A 17,629-nucleotide genomic window follows, 5' to 3' on the forward strand; every position below is an offset into this window, starting at 1 on the left:
TTATGTTTAAACCGTTTATTCGATCCGATATTATTATTTATTAAACGAGCTCTACATTCGATTCGAAATATTATGAATAGGCGATACCGATCCCGTAGAGCAGGGGACGTCTGCAACACGACTCACATCTTGACTTATATTTACAGCACGTTTGTTATTTTTTGGTGCATAACAATTTTCTAGTAGGTAATTCCCAGTTTCAAATTAACACAGTATATTTCGGACTTATTGTTTTAAACAAATCAACTGCAATGGTTGCACTGACTTGGAGGAAAGATTTGTTGTTTCTAACTCTACCCTTTGAAAGATTTTCTAAAACTAGTTGTACAGACGACAGAATATAGATTAATGAGAAAAAGAAGAAATGTTCAAAAATAAGTAATACTATAAAACGATAAATTAAGTACAGTACAATAACGGATCGTCGTTGCTCGGTGTCAACGGATTGCATAGGGTTAATATTGTTGCACTGTTCCTTGTTTCACGCTGACATGCAGACAACGTTCTCTTAACATCCACAACTATGCGAACTATCCACTATTAGTAGGCCATATACTAACTCATGCGAGTTCTATCTATAAACTACACTCTTTCAAAAACTAAATCCTATAATAATACCGGCATGAACTATTGAAAAAGCTTTGAGCATATATAATATAAAGCAAATGAAATTATTAACAATATTTTCAATTAGGCACGAGAAATACGTCATTTTTAGCAGAGGAGTCATGAAACTATATATATATATCTATACAAATGTTTTTAATTGCAATGTAATGCGGAGGTTTTTACTATACAGTGACTGTTACAATTTTATTTATTACAAATCAGTTCTGACCCTTCAGTACTAATAAAATACAAGAACATAACATTTGATTTAGAGAACACAGGACTGAGAGCTGCTATGTATACGCACCTTCGCTTTTGTTTAGACAAATTATATAACGACAATTAATTTCGATCATTGAGGTTTGGTATGCTAAAATCGTTCACGGAAAGTCAGAGATACTGATTGGTGATGTGATGAGATTAAAGTTCAGATATCGTTAATCTATCCAGGACTGTTCAACGCATGCTTTCACTCGCTTCTCGTACTCGCGACGATTCTCCTTGTACAATTGGGCAGCCATGCTGTTAGCCGGAGAATTTGGATTTGGATCGCTCAGAAGTGACTGTCACAAAAACGATGATACAAAATTAGTAGGTCAAGATTTCAGTCCCATGCAAATTCACAAACATAATAAATTGGCAATATAATATCAGCTTCTTCACCTGGATTGATGTCAGAATCGCACTAACATCATAGGTTGGAGACCTAATTTATTGATAAAGTTCATGTTTATATTATAGCCTAGAGTTTGGGGATATCAATGAATAAATACCATCGATTTTGTAAAATGTCCAAACAGATTCCACCATCTGCGTAAACGTTAGGATGAAACATTTTGGATTGAAATCGCACGGAAGGCGGCTTGTTTGGGTATTCTTCGGTAAATTCAACAGTCAGCTTGAAAGTTCCGTCCTCAAATGGAGTGTCATGAGGTCTATATGAACAAAAAACATAATCTAAACCATAATGCTTTGATCATTTGCATGGTACTCTGAAATCTAGGAGCACGTCATCATACCCGAAAATAATGGCATTCCAAACCATAATGTTGTTTTCCGAAGGCGCACCAGAGACTCCCGATGGTGGGTCATCTTGCAGTCTAAATTACAAATAGCATGACACTTAACTTAGAACATATGGATATAACAGTATAATAGTGGATAGTTCGCATAATTTTAAATGTTAAGAGAACGAAGAGAACTTTGACGAAATTAATACGGAATCGCTAATAGGTTATAAAAATTGGCACGAGGAACTGTGCGACAATACTAACCGTGGAATGACAATCCGTAATTTTATTGTACTGTACTTAACTTATCGTTTCATAGTATTTCTTATTTTTGAACCTTTCTTCTTTCAACATTAATTTCAATCAAAACAATTTAATATATTTATCACATCCGCGCTAATATACATGATCTATGCATCCGTAACTTGATTTCATATACGTAAAACCGAAAACAAATAAGCAAAGATAAGAACAACACCATTAAAAATACTAACAACGTTTCAATTCATTGTTCGCCTATACAGGATATATGTTTCCCCATCGTCACTAATGAGTGACCATTTTAGTTAGTGCTAATGTCACTACTTAATCAACAAATATAGAAACTTGAACTTCAATACGATGAATATCAAGGACATTTCTGATTATAAAACAAATTCGACTCCTCCAACAACTTGGAGGAGAGAAAAATTAAAGTCAAGGACATACATTCAAATACATAGCTAAAAAATTACATCACTTTTCACCATACATAAAAATGTGGGTCAACTGGCCATGGTCTAACACTTCCTTATTTGCACCATTGTTAAGTTTAACTATGGCGTAAATGAAGACCCCGAGGAGTCTGGGTTCAGACCATGGGTAGATGACCCACATTTGATTGTCAGTCTTCACCAATGACCTGTCCCATGAACTAGGTCAAGTAATGCTGGCTGCTCACTGAATGTATATAATTCAAAAATTCAACTAAATAGTCAGTTACCTTTTGAAATCACGCATCAAACGACGACGAGCAGGTGTCGACATGTTTTCGTGCAGCGAGTAGTTATTAATTTAGCGAAATAATAAACGTATCGAATTAATTTTAATTTTATGCGAGGCAGCGAGCTAGGCAGCGATGATCACAGATTGCAGATGAGAAGACGAATGAGAGGTTCCCACATTCGGTGCGAGGTGAACAGAGAAATTCTTCTCGCAAGGAGACGCGTTGCCATGACAATTCGCAAAACTATACGTTTCAGAAATATAATTGCAACGTTTGCAACGTATAGGCTTGATTTAGCCCAGTCATGATCTTGCCATTTATTATTTTCGAAAACGATTGTCAGTTTCTCTTGACTAAAAATTTATTGTGTATGACTTTCTCCATGTATGGGTTATTCAGCCTTCAAAATTTCAGCTTCTTCAGACAATCTTCATTTTCTGCAGTCTAAATGTGTACAAAATTTCAAGTCGATCGGATAAACCATCCCAATACAGACATCTATCTATCTGGACATGACAATTCATAATTAAGCCCTGCTAAAAATGTATGTAGCACAGAGTTAATCAAATTGTTAAAATATGCATATGCATTTTGACAAGTTTAGTCATTAAAGTTTAGCTTTCTGCAACCAAGTTCATAATAATGTTTCATGACGTAATCCAAGGAGAATGCTTTCTCTACTTTATTCAAATTATAAATTGAATAATGAGGGAATTAATGATTATTTAATGATAATAGGAAAATTACATTTTATTCCAATCACAAAATTTGTTAAACTGAAAAATTTTTAGCTAATAGATTCCTTGTATGTTAATACATTTTTCTGATTTCCATTTTTATATTTTTACAAGTTTCAGATTGCAAATTTTGCTGACAAATAAGTAATTGAAGATTGAAGTAAATTAATATTTTTACTCAATACAATTAAAGAATTGTAGACAAAAACTCAAAAGAATATAATCAACTATATAATACTACCATATTTCAGATAGTTTTATTCACTACTAACTATGCTTATTATTCATATGCATCATAATGACATCCCAATAAACAAGCGATGCAACTTTTAGTTTTTTCTATGATATAGGATATTTTTTATATGATGTCAGTTAACAATTTAATTAATTAATCATGTTTATATATCTTCTAATCACTACAGTTTTACACAATGACTACCGAAACTTAACACCTCAACAAATAAATTACTAGCTTTACATTTTTCACAATTATTTTAATTTTACCAATAATCAATTATACTACAGAGAATAACATTTTTTCAAGTTGTAAGCTAATGCCGTATTTTTAAGACTTAACTCTTCCGAGTGTTTTCTAATTACTATATTGAAATGTTCATATTCAATGTTATTAATATGACTAAATCTCATTTTGACTTGACAGTATTACAACATTTAATATCTGTTTCTCTGAATAATAAAATCACACGATGGAAAAAGGAACCCAATAAGTAAGCAATTTTCTCTCTATTCATCCGCTTGTGTTCTATGTTCTGTTCTGTTCTCTAGAAGAAGTAACGACATGAAAGTTGACGAGATCCGATCCATTATCCATGAATAAAAAACATGAGAGTTTTAGTTCATTTGATTGAGAAAGTGGTGTACACATATAGATACACAGTGATCACTATTATTACACGATACGACATATTGCATGTATGTACATACATGTAGTTGACATAGTTAGTTCATGTTCGTTTGTTTCATGGACACTGGAAGAATACATTATACAATTAACCGTACAACAACAGTTTCAACAGTAAAATACAGAAGAGTTTCATACATACATACATAAGTAATTTTCTAATTCGATGGATATTTTGTAGGTGAATGCCAGCCACATCCCTGCAAAAAGGCCATCTCGTTTCCTCTAGTATTGGGCTTAAATAGCAGTTGAATAAACAAAGTTTTAAATAAAGTAATTGGGTTTTTGATGGTTCACATACATTATACGACATACACAGCCATGCAAATCAGTCATGCCGTGTACAACATATACTAGTAACGTATTCAGGATAATTATTTAGCTGTATTTTATTCCAACTTACATAATTTGAGGGAAGAAGTAACTTCTTGCTTATGTTTAAAGTGCTTTTTAAAACCTTAATTAAAATGATTGCATGCATGCTACGTGTATGAAACAAATTACTTATTTGGTATGTGGAGTCAAGCAATTGTTGAAAAAGTTAGCGGTGCAAAATGCTATTTGTGGTGAAAAATTGATATTGACCACTTCAGGATTTAAAACTGTCTCTGTTTTACGAACTTTTTCTAACTCTGAATTGTACGAAAGCAAGTTCTTCCTATGATAAATATGTGTAGTGTGATGAGGCAAGGTGAGACAAGTGAAGGATGGAGTGTTCAGCACTATAGATAAGAACATTATATGTCAACTAGATTATTTTAACTGCATAATAATAAAATTAAAAATCCTATCATGTTCCGGAATATAGGCTTTATATAGACATAAATAAGTGTGGTATTATACAATTGACAGAGGTAAATAGATAGATAGGTACTAGGTACGCATGTGTTTTTTTGCTTGATGTACATATATTTTGATAGATATTTCTGGTGCCGTAGGGAAGGAAAAGGAAGGAAATGAAGGGTTGGTGAGTTTACGGTGGGTGTTCCTTCAGTGGTTTAAGATAACGTCAGCGGCGGTGGTGGTGGTGGAGAAATGCTCAGCCTTGCAAAACATCACTGGGGTCGAAGGGAATTGGTTGCTGTGCAGCAAAGTCCCAAATGTTTGGATTTCCCCCAAAGAGCTGTGAGTAATAATCTGGAAAGTATCCGATTTTTGACCCAAACCTTTCATTATTCGCCCAAAGACCGCTCCTCCCGAGTCGAATAAAGTTGTTCCGTCTCGGATTTTCACGACCTAATCGAATGAAATTGTTCTTCTTGTTGCCATTATTGTTGGCCGTGGCCAAATTGAAGCTATCAAAATCCATGTTTGAATTCCGTCCAAACCGAATAAAATGACTATCTCGTCTCAATCCTCGAGGAAACGGGGACTGACCAATCCCACGGAACAGCCATTTGTGTAGTGCAGGTCCTCGAGGAGCAGTTTGCATACGGAATCTATGCTGCTGGGAAACTGGAAACGGGATGTCAGGAGTGGAGACGAATGACTTTTGGGCTTTATGGACCGCTTCGGGCTCATCTTCTTCGCTCTCCGAATTTGATTGAATGATGTTGTTGTTGGTGTTCATGTCTTCTGGGGACTCCTCGTTCGGCTGCTGCTGCAGATGGTCCACGGAGCGGACATGACGAACACCCAGCGTTGTAGGATGATGCAGGAAAGGAGCGCCGCCACCAACTTGGTCGACAGCCACCCCCATTCGCATCTCCTCCACCACAGAACTGGGTTGGACTTGAGTCTGGTGGTCTACGACGGCGACATGTTGCTGGTGGTGAGGGGGCCCACTCCCAATTGCTGCACCCAAGACCAAGGGTACCATCAAGGCATGAAGCAGGGACAGGAAGGAGACTGCGATACCGATGCTGTCGTTCCCCTTCATCATCGTCTCAACTTACTCTCTGAAATGAGAACAGATTGATTGATTGATCAAAATGGGTTGTGTAAGAACCATTATGCTTTTCCTTCCGTTCTGAGATCGCAACAAGGATTCATCATTACAGAATCATGCACTTTCACCACAACCCACGCTACAAGCTGCAGCCCTGATTGTGTGTATCTACATATGTATACTGTTCGATTTGGTGCATTTATTTGATAAATTTTGGTAATATCAATACTCAAGTTGTATAGTCAGATGAGGAGGTTTGGTTAGTTATAGTTAAGTGCAGACAACAATGTAAAACAGCTCAGCACTGTATACAACCTAAAAACTAGTGATGCAAGCCGACATGTGTCACCAGACTTGTATTATATTTTTACTCCCTCAATTACTTGTCTTGATGTCTACACTGACTAATCACCAACTACTCATCTTCTTCTTAACCACAGTGTCTCGTATTTAGTCCGTGCATATTGCCTCTATCAAAAATGAAATCAGAAAGTAATGCTTAAGCAAGTGAATCATGCAAATTAGTTTAAGCCTAGTTTTTTAGGTGCGGCTTCGCATTAGAAACTGCGGTGGGATCAGTGAGGACACAAATCACAATTTTAATTACAAGTACGTGTTTCCTAATGCATTCATAGACCAGAAACCCGGTGCAGTTATGGTCGTCATCTTTTAATCCTGAGAAACTCTTATTACTCGGCTTCCTGCTCTGCTTTCACTTTCACCACCCCTCAACTTTCCTGCGTGCCAAGTTCCTCTCTCATAGAACATACATCGTACATGCAATCCCGTCTCACCGTAGATCTGTTTCCAACAAAAACACACGTCAAACCTGCTTTTTAACCCTCGTTTGTCTGTCCTCCCTTTGATCGCAGTGATGAGTCTGCAAAGTGGTTTTTATAGGTTCGACACTCAAATTTGCGGTGCATATGACACAACCTTGAATGAAACGTTCTAATGTGTACAACTTTTCTTAGTTGGGGCAGAAATCGAATTTCACTCACAGCAGGAAAAATATACTACTTGTCTGTACGTATGTAAGACTACATAGTCCGACCATATGTTCCCGTGAATGCATTTCCGGTGATAAAGCCCAAAGTATTAGAGCTATCTGATAGAAATTTTTGTGGATGAACAAGGTATTAATCTTGTTTAGAAATCATAACTTCGTTTTCACAATTTCCTCCACGGGCTTGTACACAAGACATAAGTCGTGGCGAAAACTGCTCGATCGCGGCACGCACGGATTTCCTGGGAAAAGCGCCAGATCTTCAGTAAGTGCGACCTCAGCCCTTCCACACTTGGGTGAAATTTAGAGCATACTTGTACCTATAATTTTGACCACCAGTCATAATTTAGGGGATTAAGGTCTGCAGATACAGAGCACCGTTCTACGGATGAAAAAAAGTCATGAAAATTCGTCTGAAGCCAGTTTTGGACAATTTTGCACCTTGCGCATGAGCAGAGTCTTGTTGAAAGGTCCAATGGCGATTTTCGGAGGGTCCAGGGTTCAGGTTATTAACGTTTGTCTCTAGGACACTCTGAAAATAATTCTTGGCTTCAACTTGTACCCTTTGCGATAAAAAACAGAGATTTCATTTCTCCAGCCAACTTGCTCCCATGCACACCACGGTGATGACTTCGTATTGACTTCCGCATACTTAAACGGATGTCAGACTTCTGTACAACAAATATCTGGCCTTTTTTTCTATTACATTTTTTGCCAACGGTGAAAAGTCTGAAATACTTTTGGCACGAAAATTGGCGCGTACCACGATCAACCTGTGGCCGTCACGAGTTATGTCTTGTCTAATTGCCCGTGGACGAAATCTTGACAAAGAAGTTATGATTTCTAAACAATATTAATAGCTTCTTAATCCATAAAAATTTCGAACAGATAGCTCTAATACTTTGGGATTTATTACCGGAAATGCATTCACTAGAACTTATGACCCCACTATGTAGATGGATCTCTATCAAGTTTAATATCATCGTTTGATGACGGACCGATATTTTTTTGTGAAACTACTGTTCTACATATGTTCACAAGGATCCAATACTTTATCGAAACAGAGGACAAATAGAAGGACACATATTCAACACGGTTTGAAAACTGTAAAATGGAATTGAATCTCAAATATGTAGTGTTAGAATTGATGAGGCAATGCTCGTGACGATATGAGAACAAGGCGTTCTTGCGATTCTTATCTACTTTTCCATCAGTTCAGAGGAGTTGAGAAACTCGGCATGATGTTATCATATTGTGGTAAGTACATATCTTCCACCTTCTCAAAAGAATTTCACGCCTATGAAAAAGGCTGTTATCGTATGCTAATTTTAAGACAAAGAAAATAGGCTTTTATCCTAAACGTCCAGGTATTGGCACTATATTAAATATGTACTTATGCTCTCCTGTTCTAGCACCAGGTCATACATTTTTACGATTTCAGCAGTGTGATGTAATCATTGTTATGTATGTATCAAAGTGACGAAAACCTTTTATCCAGGATGACGCAAATTTTAAATTTAGCATCAACTTCATACTTGAAAAAACGTGAATTCAGCTAGAACAGAGTCGGTGTCGCTCAAGGGACAAAATAATTAAATCACATTTGTCAGCATGAATGAGAATTGGTGTCTTAATTTTTCATGTTCTTCCGTCAGCTCACATTTCCACCTGTTTTTAAATGGTCAAAGGAGTGGGATGGCCAAATGCCAATCCCATCTCAAAAATAGCCCAATGGCCAGAGGTGATGTTTAAATCGATCAAAAATGATGTAATAAACATCATGCAAACAGAAGAACACTTCAATTTCAATATTTCATCTTTTTGTTTACACACGACAATTCAATCCTCCTCACCTTTCCCACTAACAATAAGAAAGCAAAGTTCAAGGAGAACGTGCCCAAAGCAAATTATCTAACAGTAAAGTTTCGCATGAGAAGTAGGCAAAAAGGCGTCACTTACATATTTTTGGACTTCAACTACAAATATCAAGCAAAATAATAATCTACATAACAATTTAAACACACAAGAAGAAGATGGCAAACGTATAAGCTCATCGCATTATTGTTGGCTGATAGACCTACCCTCCTCGTCATCCTACACGTTGTTTGACCAGGGAGAAAGTTATACTAACCAAACTAATATTACAATTCATGAAAACAAATACCACTAATTTTCTCATTTTCAAGTTAAAAACGTTGGATGGAATAAATACGTAGTTTAGTTTAAATGACATGAAAAAGCATTTTGCTGGTTAATTGGCATGATATTCAATAACATTGTAAGAAGGCACTTGAATTATGCAACAGGAAGCAGGCCTACTTATGCAAATTATTCGCTGAACTAGGCTTATATGAGATAAGTGAAACAATAAACGGGGAACAGAACGTATGCATCATTTAGATTAGGAAATCCTTCCTGTCCGTCGAGATTGTCTAACCCAACCAACTCCCGTCCTTGCCCATATGCTAAACAAGTGCTTTAAACAAGTCACACCAAGTACGAGAACTCATGTTAATCAAGCAATGTTCTGGATCTTTTTGCATATTACGTGTACAATGGGGCGAGTCTATACCCAACTTTGAGTAAGTGTCGCACTTTCTCCAAGGACTCGTAAAACCTGGAGGATGAATGTGAAATATTTTCCAAGTTACTCCCAAAGTTAATCACTATACTCGAATGTCATAAAGTTTACAATGAAATTTGTACAATTCTCGCCATGATTGAGTGAAAGTGAAGTCACATTAGTCTCAAACAAACTGTGAATTAGAAATCTTAATTCTTTTCATGAGTTTCATTAAGATTTGACTTTGTATTAACGCAGCATTTGGCCCCAAGCTACTATGTCGAATATGCGTGTCTCAAGTTTCTGCAGCACTTGTTTAAAAAAGTATGTTGCAAGTTTATATGTATCCTACGGATACAATTAATCGTGCAGGCAGCGAGTGTCGGTTGTCACACTAAACATGAAATTGTCACACATCACAAGTTTGGTTGGGGCAAAGACCAGGATGCAATTGATGAAGGGATTCCATCCACCACCACTTTCTCTGCCTGCACCCTGCGTGGGTGGGTTTTAAATGAATGAATGAATGTTTATCACTCTGATGGGAAAGGGTAAGTTGCGTGGGATGGAGATTTTGACTCACTACGTTTTTTGTACAAAATATGCTATGGGCACTTTTTTTGGTATACGTGAAAGGGGAATACCTCATAAGAAAATATGGTCCTCTTTGATATGCATATATATTTTATAATCAAAGTCAACATGTCGTTTATTGCACAGTCTTAAGCGAATTTAATAATTGAAAGCGTAGCACAAGACTGTATGAAAGTAATAATTAATCAGAATTAGAAATCATACCTTGTTCTGTTGAGAAAGGGATCGATTTTTGCTCCAGATATTGTTATACAGAGGGAAGAAAAGTGAGAGGATAAATGTTGGGCTTTTGACACTTGATTATTTTCAGAAGGAGAAATTGTGATTTAGGCGAAAATAGAATTTAGGTATTATTAATTCGAAAACCTCTTTATTTCTCCGTAGTGCTCAGACACGGAGATTTGTTTCGAATTTAAAATTTGTATCGAGATTTCGGTTATGCAATGGATTGAGAGGAATGACGAAGATTTCTCTGTGTGTGTATTTTGTTATTTTTTCAATTTATGTATAAGATTACTCTTGTATCTCGAAATCTGATCCTATGTAAACTAAAATTTACCAGGAGTGCATATGCCAATGTGATTTTGGGGGCGATTCTGATATGTCTGAATTGCTTTGTTGGAAATGAATACTTTTGCCACAATACTACAAATCAACAATTAACGGCTTGATTTGACACTTGACTTGCAAATTATCTTACTCTTTCTGAGAGTGAAACGTAATTATATATTTTTTAGATTGAAATATTGAAAGATAAAAAATGTATGTGCTTGGTTTATGCTTTGTGTTCTCTTACGGTCTCGGGGTGGTGGAGGTTGGTTGGTCTTTGACGACGGCGATCTGGAGGAAATGGCCTGTTGCTCACCTCTTTTATGGTCTCACACGCGCCCACTCACTCACCACCAACATCCCAAAGTTCTAAATTATCCCACCCAGCCCGAAATCTTTGACGACATTGTGTCGACCATGGCATCCTCCATCCCTTCGACCGGGTGGTGGGCAGTTAGTTGGCAGTGGTTGCTTCCATTGCTTTCACATTTTTCTCCTAGCCACTTTTTGCTTGAGATGGAAAGTGAGACGAGAGGAAGCTCTCTTCCGGAGAATGGTGCATGTTTGTCGCACTTTCCCCCAAAGAGAAAGTCGTTCTTTGTACACTTGCATATGCAGAAATACAAGGAGCACATACCAGGAGCATGGAAAACACGCTTTTACATTTGTATTAAGATCACAAAGTTCATGTGTCGAGAGGGCAGGCTCAATTTTTACGATGACAACTTATCTGACAAAGCCGGTAGCCTTCATCTTAGATTAGAAAAGTCAAAACAAGTGAGGGAAGAACTGTGGGGGAAGCTGATTTTTATTTTTAATTGTTGATCCTTCCTCCTCATTGCGATCTTAATTTAACTCCCAGACTTGATTCGCATTTAGATACACGAAAGTTGGAGGAGGTATGAGGATGATTAAGAATGCATATACGTTGAAAAAATCTCATAACTAAAAGACAGAGACGACGGTTGCGTCTCCTTGTGTGCCGAGAGATTTTTTGCTAATGAGGGGGGGCGGGGCGAAGAGAGCAGCTGATTTTCATGTAAACAATGCAGGCAGTTGCATGTAAAAAGTTGCTTTGGGTTTTGAGAGTGACCGTTCCCACTCTCCAAACGGGGCATCGCGAACCAGAAAAGGAGAAAAATTTCGACTAAAACTTCTAATTTGCAGCTAATACAAAATGGATTGATTTCGTTTTGGTGGCAATAAATTCCCAAGTTTGTGCTTTACAATTGCCATGTTGCATAAATTCCATAATAAATCTCAGAGAAAAGTATTGAACTGAAACATAGACTCATATCATGTTTCAGTCCAATACTTTTCACCGAGATTTATTATGGAATTTATGCAACATGGCAATTGTAAAGCACAAACTTGGGAATTTATTGCCACCAAAACGAAATCAATCCATTTTGTATTAGCTGCAAATTAGAAGTCTTAGTGACAAAAATCATTTACATTACTGGTAAGTGGCGAGGAGAAAAAGTCAACTCGCTCACTAGGATGCCCAGACTGTTCCCTAACTCAAACTTTAATTAACGGGATTGTAATCAAGGTAATGAACTTTTGGAGATGGAGTGAATCAAGTAATGTTTTATATATAACCATTTCCAGGTATTTATTAAAATAGAGACACATGTCTTACTTTTATAACGAGCTCTTGTATAACTTAAGCCCAGTTTTTCAAGTCATCGTTTTCCTTATTGCAAATCTGTGTTGAAAGGGGAGGAGAGACTGAGCATTTATTGATTTCAAATTCCAGCTTAACTAACCATGCACATGAACGAACTGGAGATAATGAGCTTACACGTAGGTGAAAAGGTCTCTTTTATGCGTAGTATATTGACACGGGATGACTAATTAGATTTAGATTTTGCATGTTCTGAGAAGGCTAAATATTTCGTCGTCCACGCGTCGAAGGTGCCTATTTATGGTTTCTATAATCTTGAAGACCGTGTTTTGGCTGACGAATGAATTTTTATGTTAAAAAATCTCAGTTTTTTACAACTTTCTCGTGTTTCAAGTTCCATTCAGTACTTTCGTTATAATGTTCTTCCATGGCTGCAGGGTTACAACTTTTTCACACCTTGGGCTGTGTAACCGTTGCACTATTATCGTAAATTTGTGTTACTTTAGTTCTAATACGACAAATGTATAGGTGGAACCTCAACACAAAAAATATCTCCCTAGACAAAAATGGCCGACTCCAAGACACATATTTCATTCAATTACCAACTTTGCATTGTGAATCATGTGAAAGTTGTGAAAAAGTTAGGGTCAACTTTCTCTCAGATAGTTGAAGACAAAACGGAAATAAAATAAAATTAAAGAATCTCATGCGTAGTAGAAAAAAAGTGAGAAATATTTAGACATCGAGAGGGAGCATGAATGGCATGATTACTTCCTGGTTCATGGTCACCAGAATTGTCGACCTGAACGTGTAATTCGACGTGGGAAGGGCTCAGGTTCGGGAAAAGTTAGAAACCTAAACGAAAACAGTTCCTCTCTCCTACATATTCGAAATCGAATGTTTTTTATCAATAACACATTTCAGAATAACAGGTGGACTTTTGAAGTGGAAAGTTTGAGTGAATCATGCTTTAAATTGAATACGAATTCGACATGATGGGCTTTCGTTAACCAAAGAATATTATCAAGAAATAAATAGAACTCAAAGCTAATTGGTCTGAATAATTTTGCATAACTCGTAAATGAGCTTAAATTTAAACTTTACTTGCTTGTGTCAATTTAAAGTCGCCCTACTTTTCCGGGGGAGGCTGGAAGGTTAAACTTGTTGAAAGAAAGGGACGAAATGCATCATCACATTGATTCAAGTAAATATGCTTTGCACGTAACCATAATTTTAATAATCCTTGTGTCATCAAGGCATTACACTAACGATGAGATGCCGGAATCTCCCAATAAGTACTGTTTAAGAGTAAATTGGACATTGCACACGAGCTTTCCAAGTGCGCACATAGATATGTACATCATTAGTTTAACAAGTTAATACATTACCCGAAATTCAATATTCTTCTGGTCTTGATGATTTATTCAGAGGATGTGCGTTGTGTGGTACATGCTCAGAATTAGCAAAATTTAAGGGGGAAGACTGAAATAGTTGTATTGACTGATGGAGAGATTAGTTGTTAAAATTCACCTGTTTGCCAAAATGCTTCCTCCATCAAGATATGTATGTAATAAAGGTGCATAAATTACATCTACATCAATATTTGTGATACACATCATCTCTCCTAACTGGACATATGTACGCAGTATGAAAAGAACCTACCTACGTATGAATTCAGTTCTAGGAAATGTGTTGTCCATGTTTGCACATCCTGAAACAATTGAACAAGAGAAATCAACCATGCTGAAAAAATACGTCCAAATTGAAAATGATCCTTCTCCTTTCTTTACACAGAATAACATACATGTTTGTACGTACGTAACATGTTTTTTGTTATCGGTCCGAGAAAAAGTTACGTTTGATTCAATTTTTTTCAATGGACTAAATAAGTGGGCTTCATTATAAAGTAAGATTTGACTACATTCAAATGTAAATCTCTCTTGTGCAAGTAACAACAGTGGGTGGACAAGATCTTTATCTAGGAGATCAATAGTACAATCAATAACACAAATCACTGCTAATAATAGAAATTGGCGGACTGAGAAGAAATTTGGACAACATTGCTCATCAAACCAAATACCTACACATGCATGAATCATGCAAAACGTGTGAGAATAATAAGTATACAAAGTATTGCCAGACCGTCCCAAGGGCAAATAATATGTGCCTTGTTTTTTTATTCGACTCCGCATTCATCCAAACCACCTCAAAATAGCGAATACAAGAATCATTTGCTGATTTGGGATGCAGAAAGTTGATCAATTCCCACAAGATAAAATCTACAGGCTCTATTATTCCAATGAATAAGTTACTTTTGGGGGAAATACTCCTGACTGACATGAATTTACAAAGCAAAACTGAAAGAAATAATACAAATCGTGCAGTGAAAGGCTGACACGATTTAAGTTGTCTGACATAGAAGTGACTGATTACTAAGTCATGCATATATTTTCAGTGATATTTGATGTCATCAAACCTGTCGAAAATCGATGTCTCGTTTTTACAATTTTCAGAAATTTGTAAACACAACTGTAAGAGACGGTCGGCAGTCGACAATAATTACGTTTCCACCGTCAACTGTCAAGACCCCTTTGTTTTTGAGGTGGACGTAAAGTAAACATAAAATCCACGCTCGGTGTTGCTCCTTTGATCCAGGTTTGCCTACATGTAAAAACAATTTGAGATCATAAAAATTCTCCAGAACTGACTGACGACGAGGACGACGACGGAGATACATACATACAACTCCTTCCCTGCTATGATGTAAGGTTAGTTGAGACAGTTTTGTTTTGACAGATTTTAGGGATTCTCTCCTCCAAAGTGGGTGAGTTGAAACTATGGAGAAAGTTGGAGAAGGATTTGTTAGTTGTACAACAATTTTCTCCTCAATTTACTCAGCAAAACTTTTATACTTGTCACATTGCCCCGGTTGCTCCATCCGAAATCAATCCCATTACAGAAGAATAACGCTACCATATACATATGAACATTATTGTACATTGCTGAATTTTTGGCGAGACGAGAGGAATATGAAGGGAATCAAACAAAGCAAAGTCAATGTTCTTCACAATCCCCCAAATTATTCGGATTATTAAGGATTTAACCACTGCAGATTGATATTGTCCGTTTCTAGCAGAAATATCCAGTTTTAATCACATCACTCTTTATGAAAACTGTTGTGGGAAGCTCCTTGGGTCATTGGTCATGGTCATTTGTTAACGAGTGACTTAGGCTTCTGCTAAAGAATTACTCAACATTTCCTTTGCAACACGAACTTTGAACAATTCGAGTGAAGCTGAAATGAAATAAAGCATTTTCTTCGTGTGAATGCTTTGCAATTTGAAGTAGCCCACAATGCCCACATAATAACATTCAGAGAGCAATAGTATCTCCGTCCGTGTCAATGGAAACGGTGCCAGGATTACAGAAATTCAATGCCGATTGGTTTTGTCGAAAGACGAAACTTGAGGGTTTGGTTTAGACGTCTACAATTTATACATACATATGTCTGATGTTATAATAATATTGTGTCGAAATGTCCTCACTCTCATTTGGTTTCGATCTCTAGTTATACATTGGAAAACCTTGGTTTGGACTAAATTTCTCAACTTTTTGAATACAACAAACCTTGGATTTATAATTGACCAGGGGAGAAAGTTGTTCAAACTTTGGTATGATTTTTTGGTGCTGAACTTCTAAATTCTGATGAAATTGATGATAGTGTTTATTATGTGGACAAGTTTCCAAACACCAACGACACGCATTAGTGGTATGTGCATACATGTCATTGCATAGTATGTCTTATGTACGTGGGGGTTGTCACTTTACGGCTGTACTTTGGCTTTGAAGAAATCATAATTCAACGGCACAGAGGATTATGAATCTTTCAACATGACTCGACTTCCTCTCTTTCCTGACGTCAGTGTTTTTACGTCCTGCTCATTGGATTTATTTTCTCTCAATGTATTTCCTTAATCTGCATTGTTTCCCGAATAAGAAAAACAATTCGCTATCATCCCACACGCTGAGTAGATGTTCCGACTTTGTATGTAATCCCAAGCATTCTTTTTGAATGGGACAATAGAAAAATACATTTTTATTGTTCCACATTGTTTCAGTTGTTGCGTTTCTGCCAAATTTGAAGGAATTGCAGGCTCAACAAGATTTTGCACCAATCTTGATTATAGTCAGCCATGTAGGAGAAAGAGTGGAAATAAGTACAGCAGCAGAAACTACATCACATACAATGGATCAAAGAGAAAGTGAGTGAAAGTTGGGTGCCACCTCTAATGAAAGGGAAAATCTGTAATATCTTAAACCAGCGGTAAATTACTAATATACGGAGGGTGCCTCCACACGTCGTAAAAATGTTTTAGAACTTTTCTCACCTAGATGTATTTTTGATGCGGTACTTGCTCGATATGATAGCCCTTGTTCTTATCTTAGCCACAAACCTGCATCGTTTTTTCCACTCGCCATTTAAAGCGTTCCAAAGTTCGTCGAAAGTCAGGGCTGGTCGGTGGAAAAGTTGTTAATTCAGGAATTACCTAACCTACCCACAAATCTTAGGATTAGAGGATTTGAACAGCACCCAACGAGAATATTCACACGCTATGCTGAAAACCGTTGCAAAGCATTGATGCCAGTTGGTCGAAAAAAGATTCGTTCATTCCCAACCTAAGGGACGAAGACTTGGACCATTAGTGGATAATTAGCTATGATGAAGATCTAAAAGTTATAAAAATTTCATTTGATTTCGTTTTGCTGGCCATAAGAAAACAGAGACTTTCGACTTTCACTAGTACACAACCTTGATCTTTAAAAATATTTACTACTTGCCTTAACTTTATGCATTTATGAACTTATACTTACTCAATTTACTTATTTCTCAAAATTATCTTTCTAAAAATGATTTTGAAAACAATACACACATACTTTTTCCGGTCTGTTCATCATGCAAATGCAATTTATAAAGAATGCGAACAAGCAATAATGTCGACGTCATTACGAAAATGTGGAAATAAGACTTCGTCCATACTATTCTTGGCGTATCTAACACGGTCTAATTCTAATTCTTTGTTGTTTGAGAAGCATGCAACAATACAATTATTGAAGAGTCGTCATTACGCTTGCATGATT

The 17,629-nt window shown here is 36.7% G+C and overlaps 2 protein-coding genes across 2 annotated transcripts; both read right to left on the minus strand.

Moving 5' to 3' along the window:
• On the minus strand, window positions 1-2,772 carry LOC110850717 (ubiquitin-conjugating enzyme E2-17 kDa). The gene is made up of 5 exons (XM_022098236.2): window positions 2,602-2,772; window positions 1,629-1,709; window positions 1,383-1,544; window positions 1,273-1,315; window positions 1-1,172 (listed from the first exon to the last, which is right to left on the minus strand). The coding sequence occupies exons 1-5, from the start codon at window positions 2,643-2,645 to the stop codon at window positions 1,047-1,049; spliced, it is 456 nt and encodes a 151-aa protein (XP_021953928.1). The 5' UTR covers window positions 2,646-2,772; the 3' UTR covers window positions 1-1,046.
• A 564-nt stretch (window positions 2,773-3,336) lies between these two features.
• LOC118436071 lies at window positions 3,337-11,245 on the minus strand. Its single transcript, XM_035853163.1, has 2 exons — window positions 10,519-11,245; window positions 3,337-6,161 (listed from the first exon to the last, which is right to left on the minus strand). Exon 2 carries the CDS (start codon window positions 6,143-6,145, stop codon window positions 5,303-5,305), a length of 843 nt encoding a protein of 280 aa, XP_035709056.1. The 5' UTR covers window positions 6,146-6,161; window positions 10,519-11,245; the 3' UTR covers window positions 3,337-5,302.
• Window positions 11,246-17,629: the final 6,384 nt, after the last annotated feature.

Source organism: Folsomia candida, unplaced genomic scaffold (assembly GCF_002217175.1).
Source record: "Folsomia candida strain VU population unplaced genomic scaffold, ASM221717v1 Fcan01_Sc006, whole genome shotgun sequence".
Lineage (NCBI taxonomy): Eukaryota > Metazoa > Arthropoda > Collembola > Entomobryomorpha > Isotomidae > Folsomia > Folsomia candida.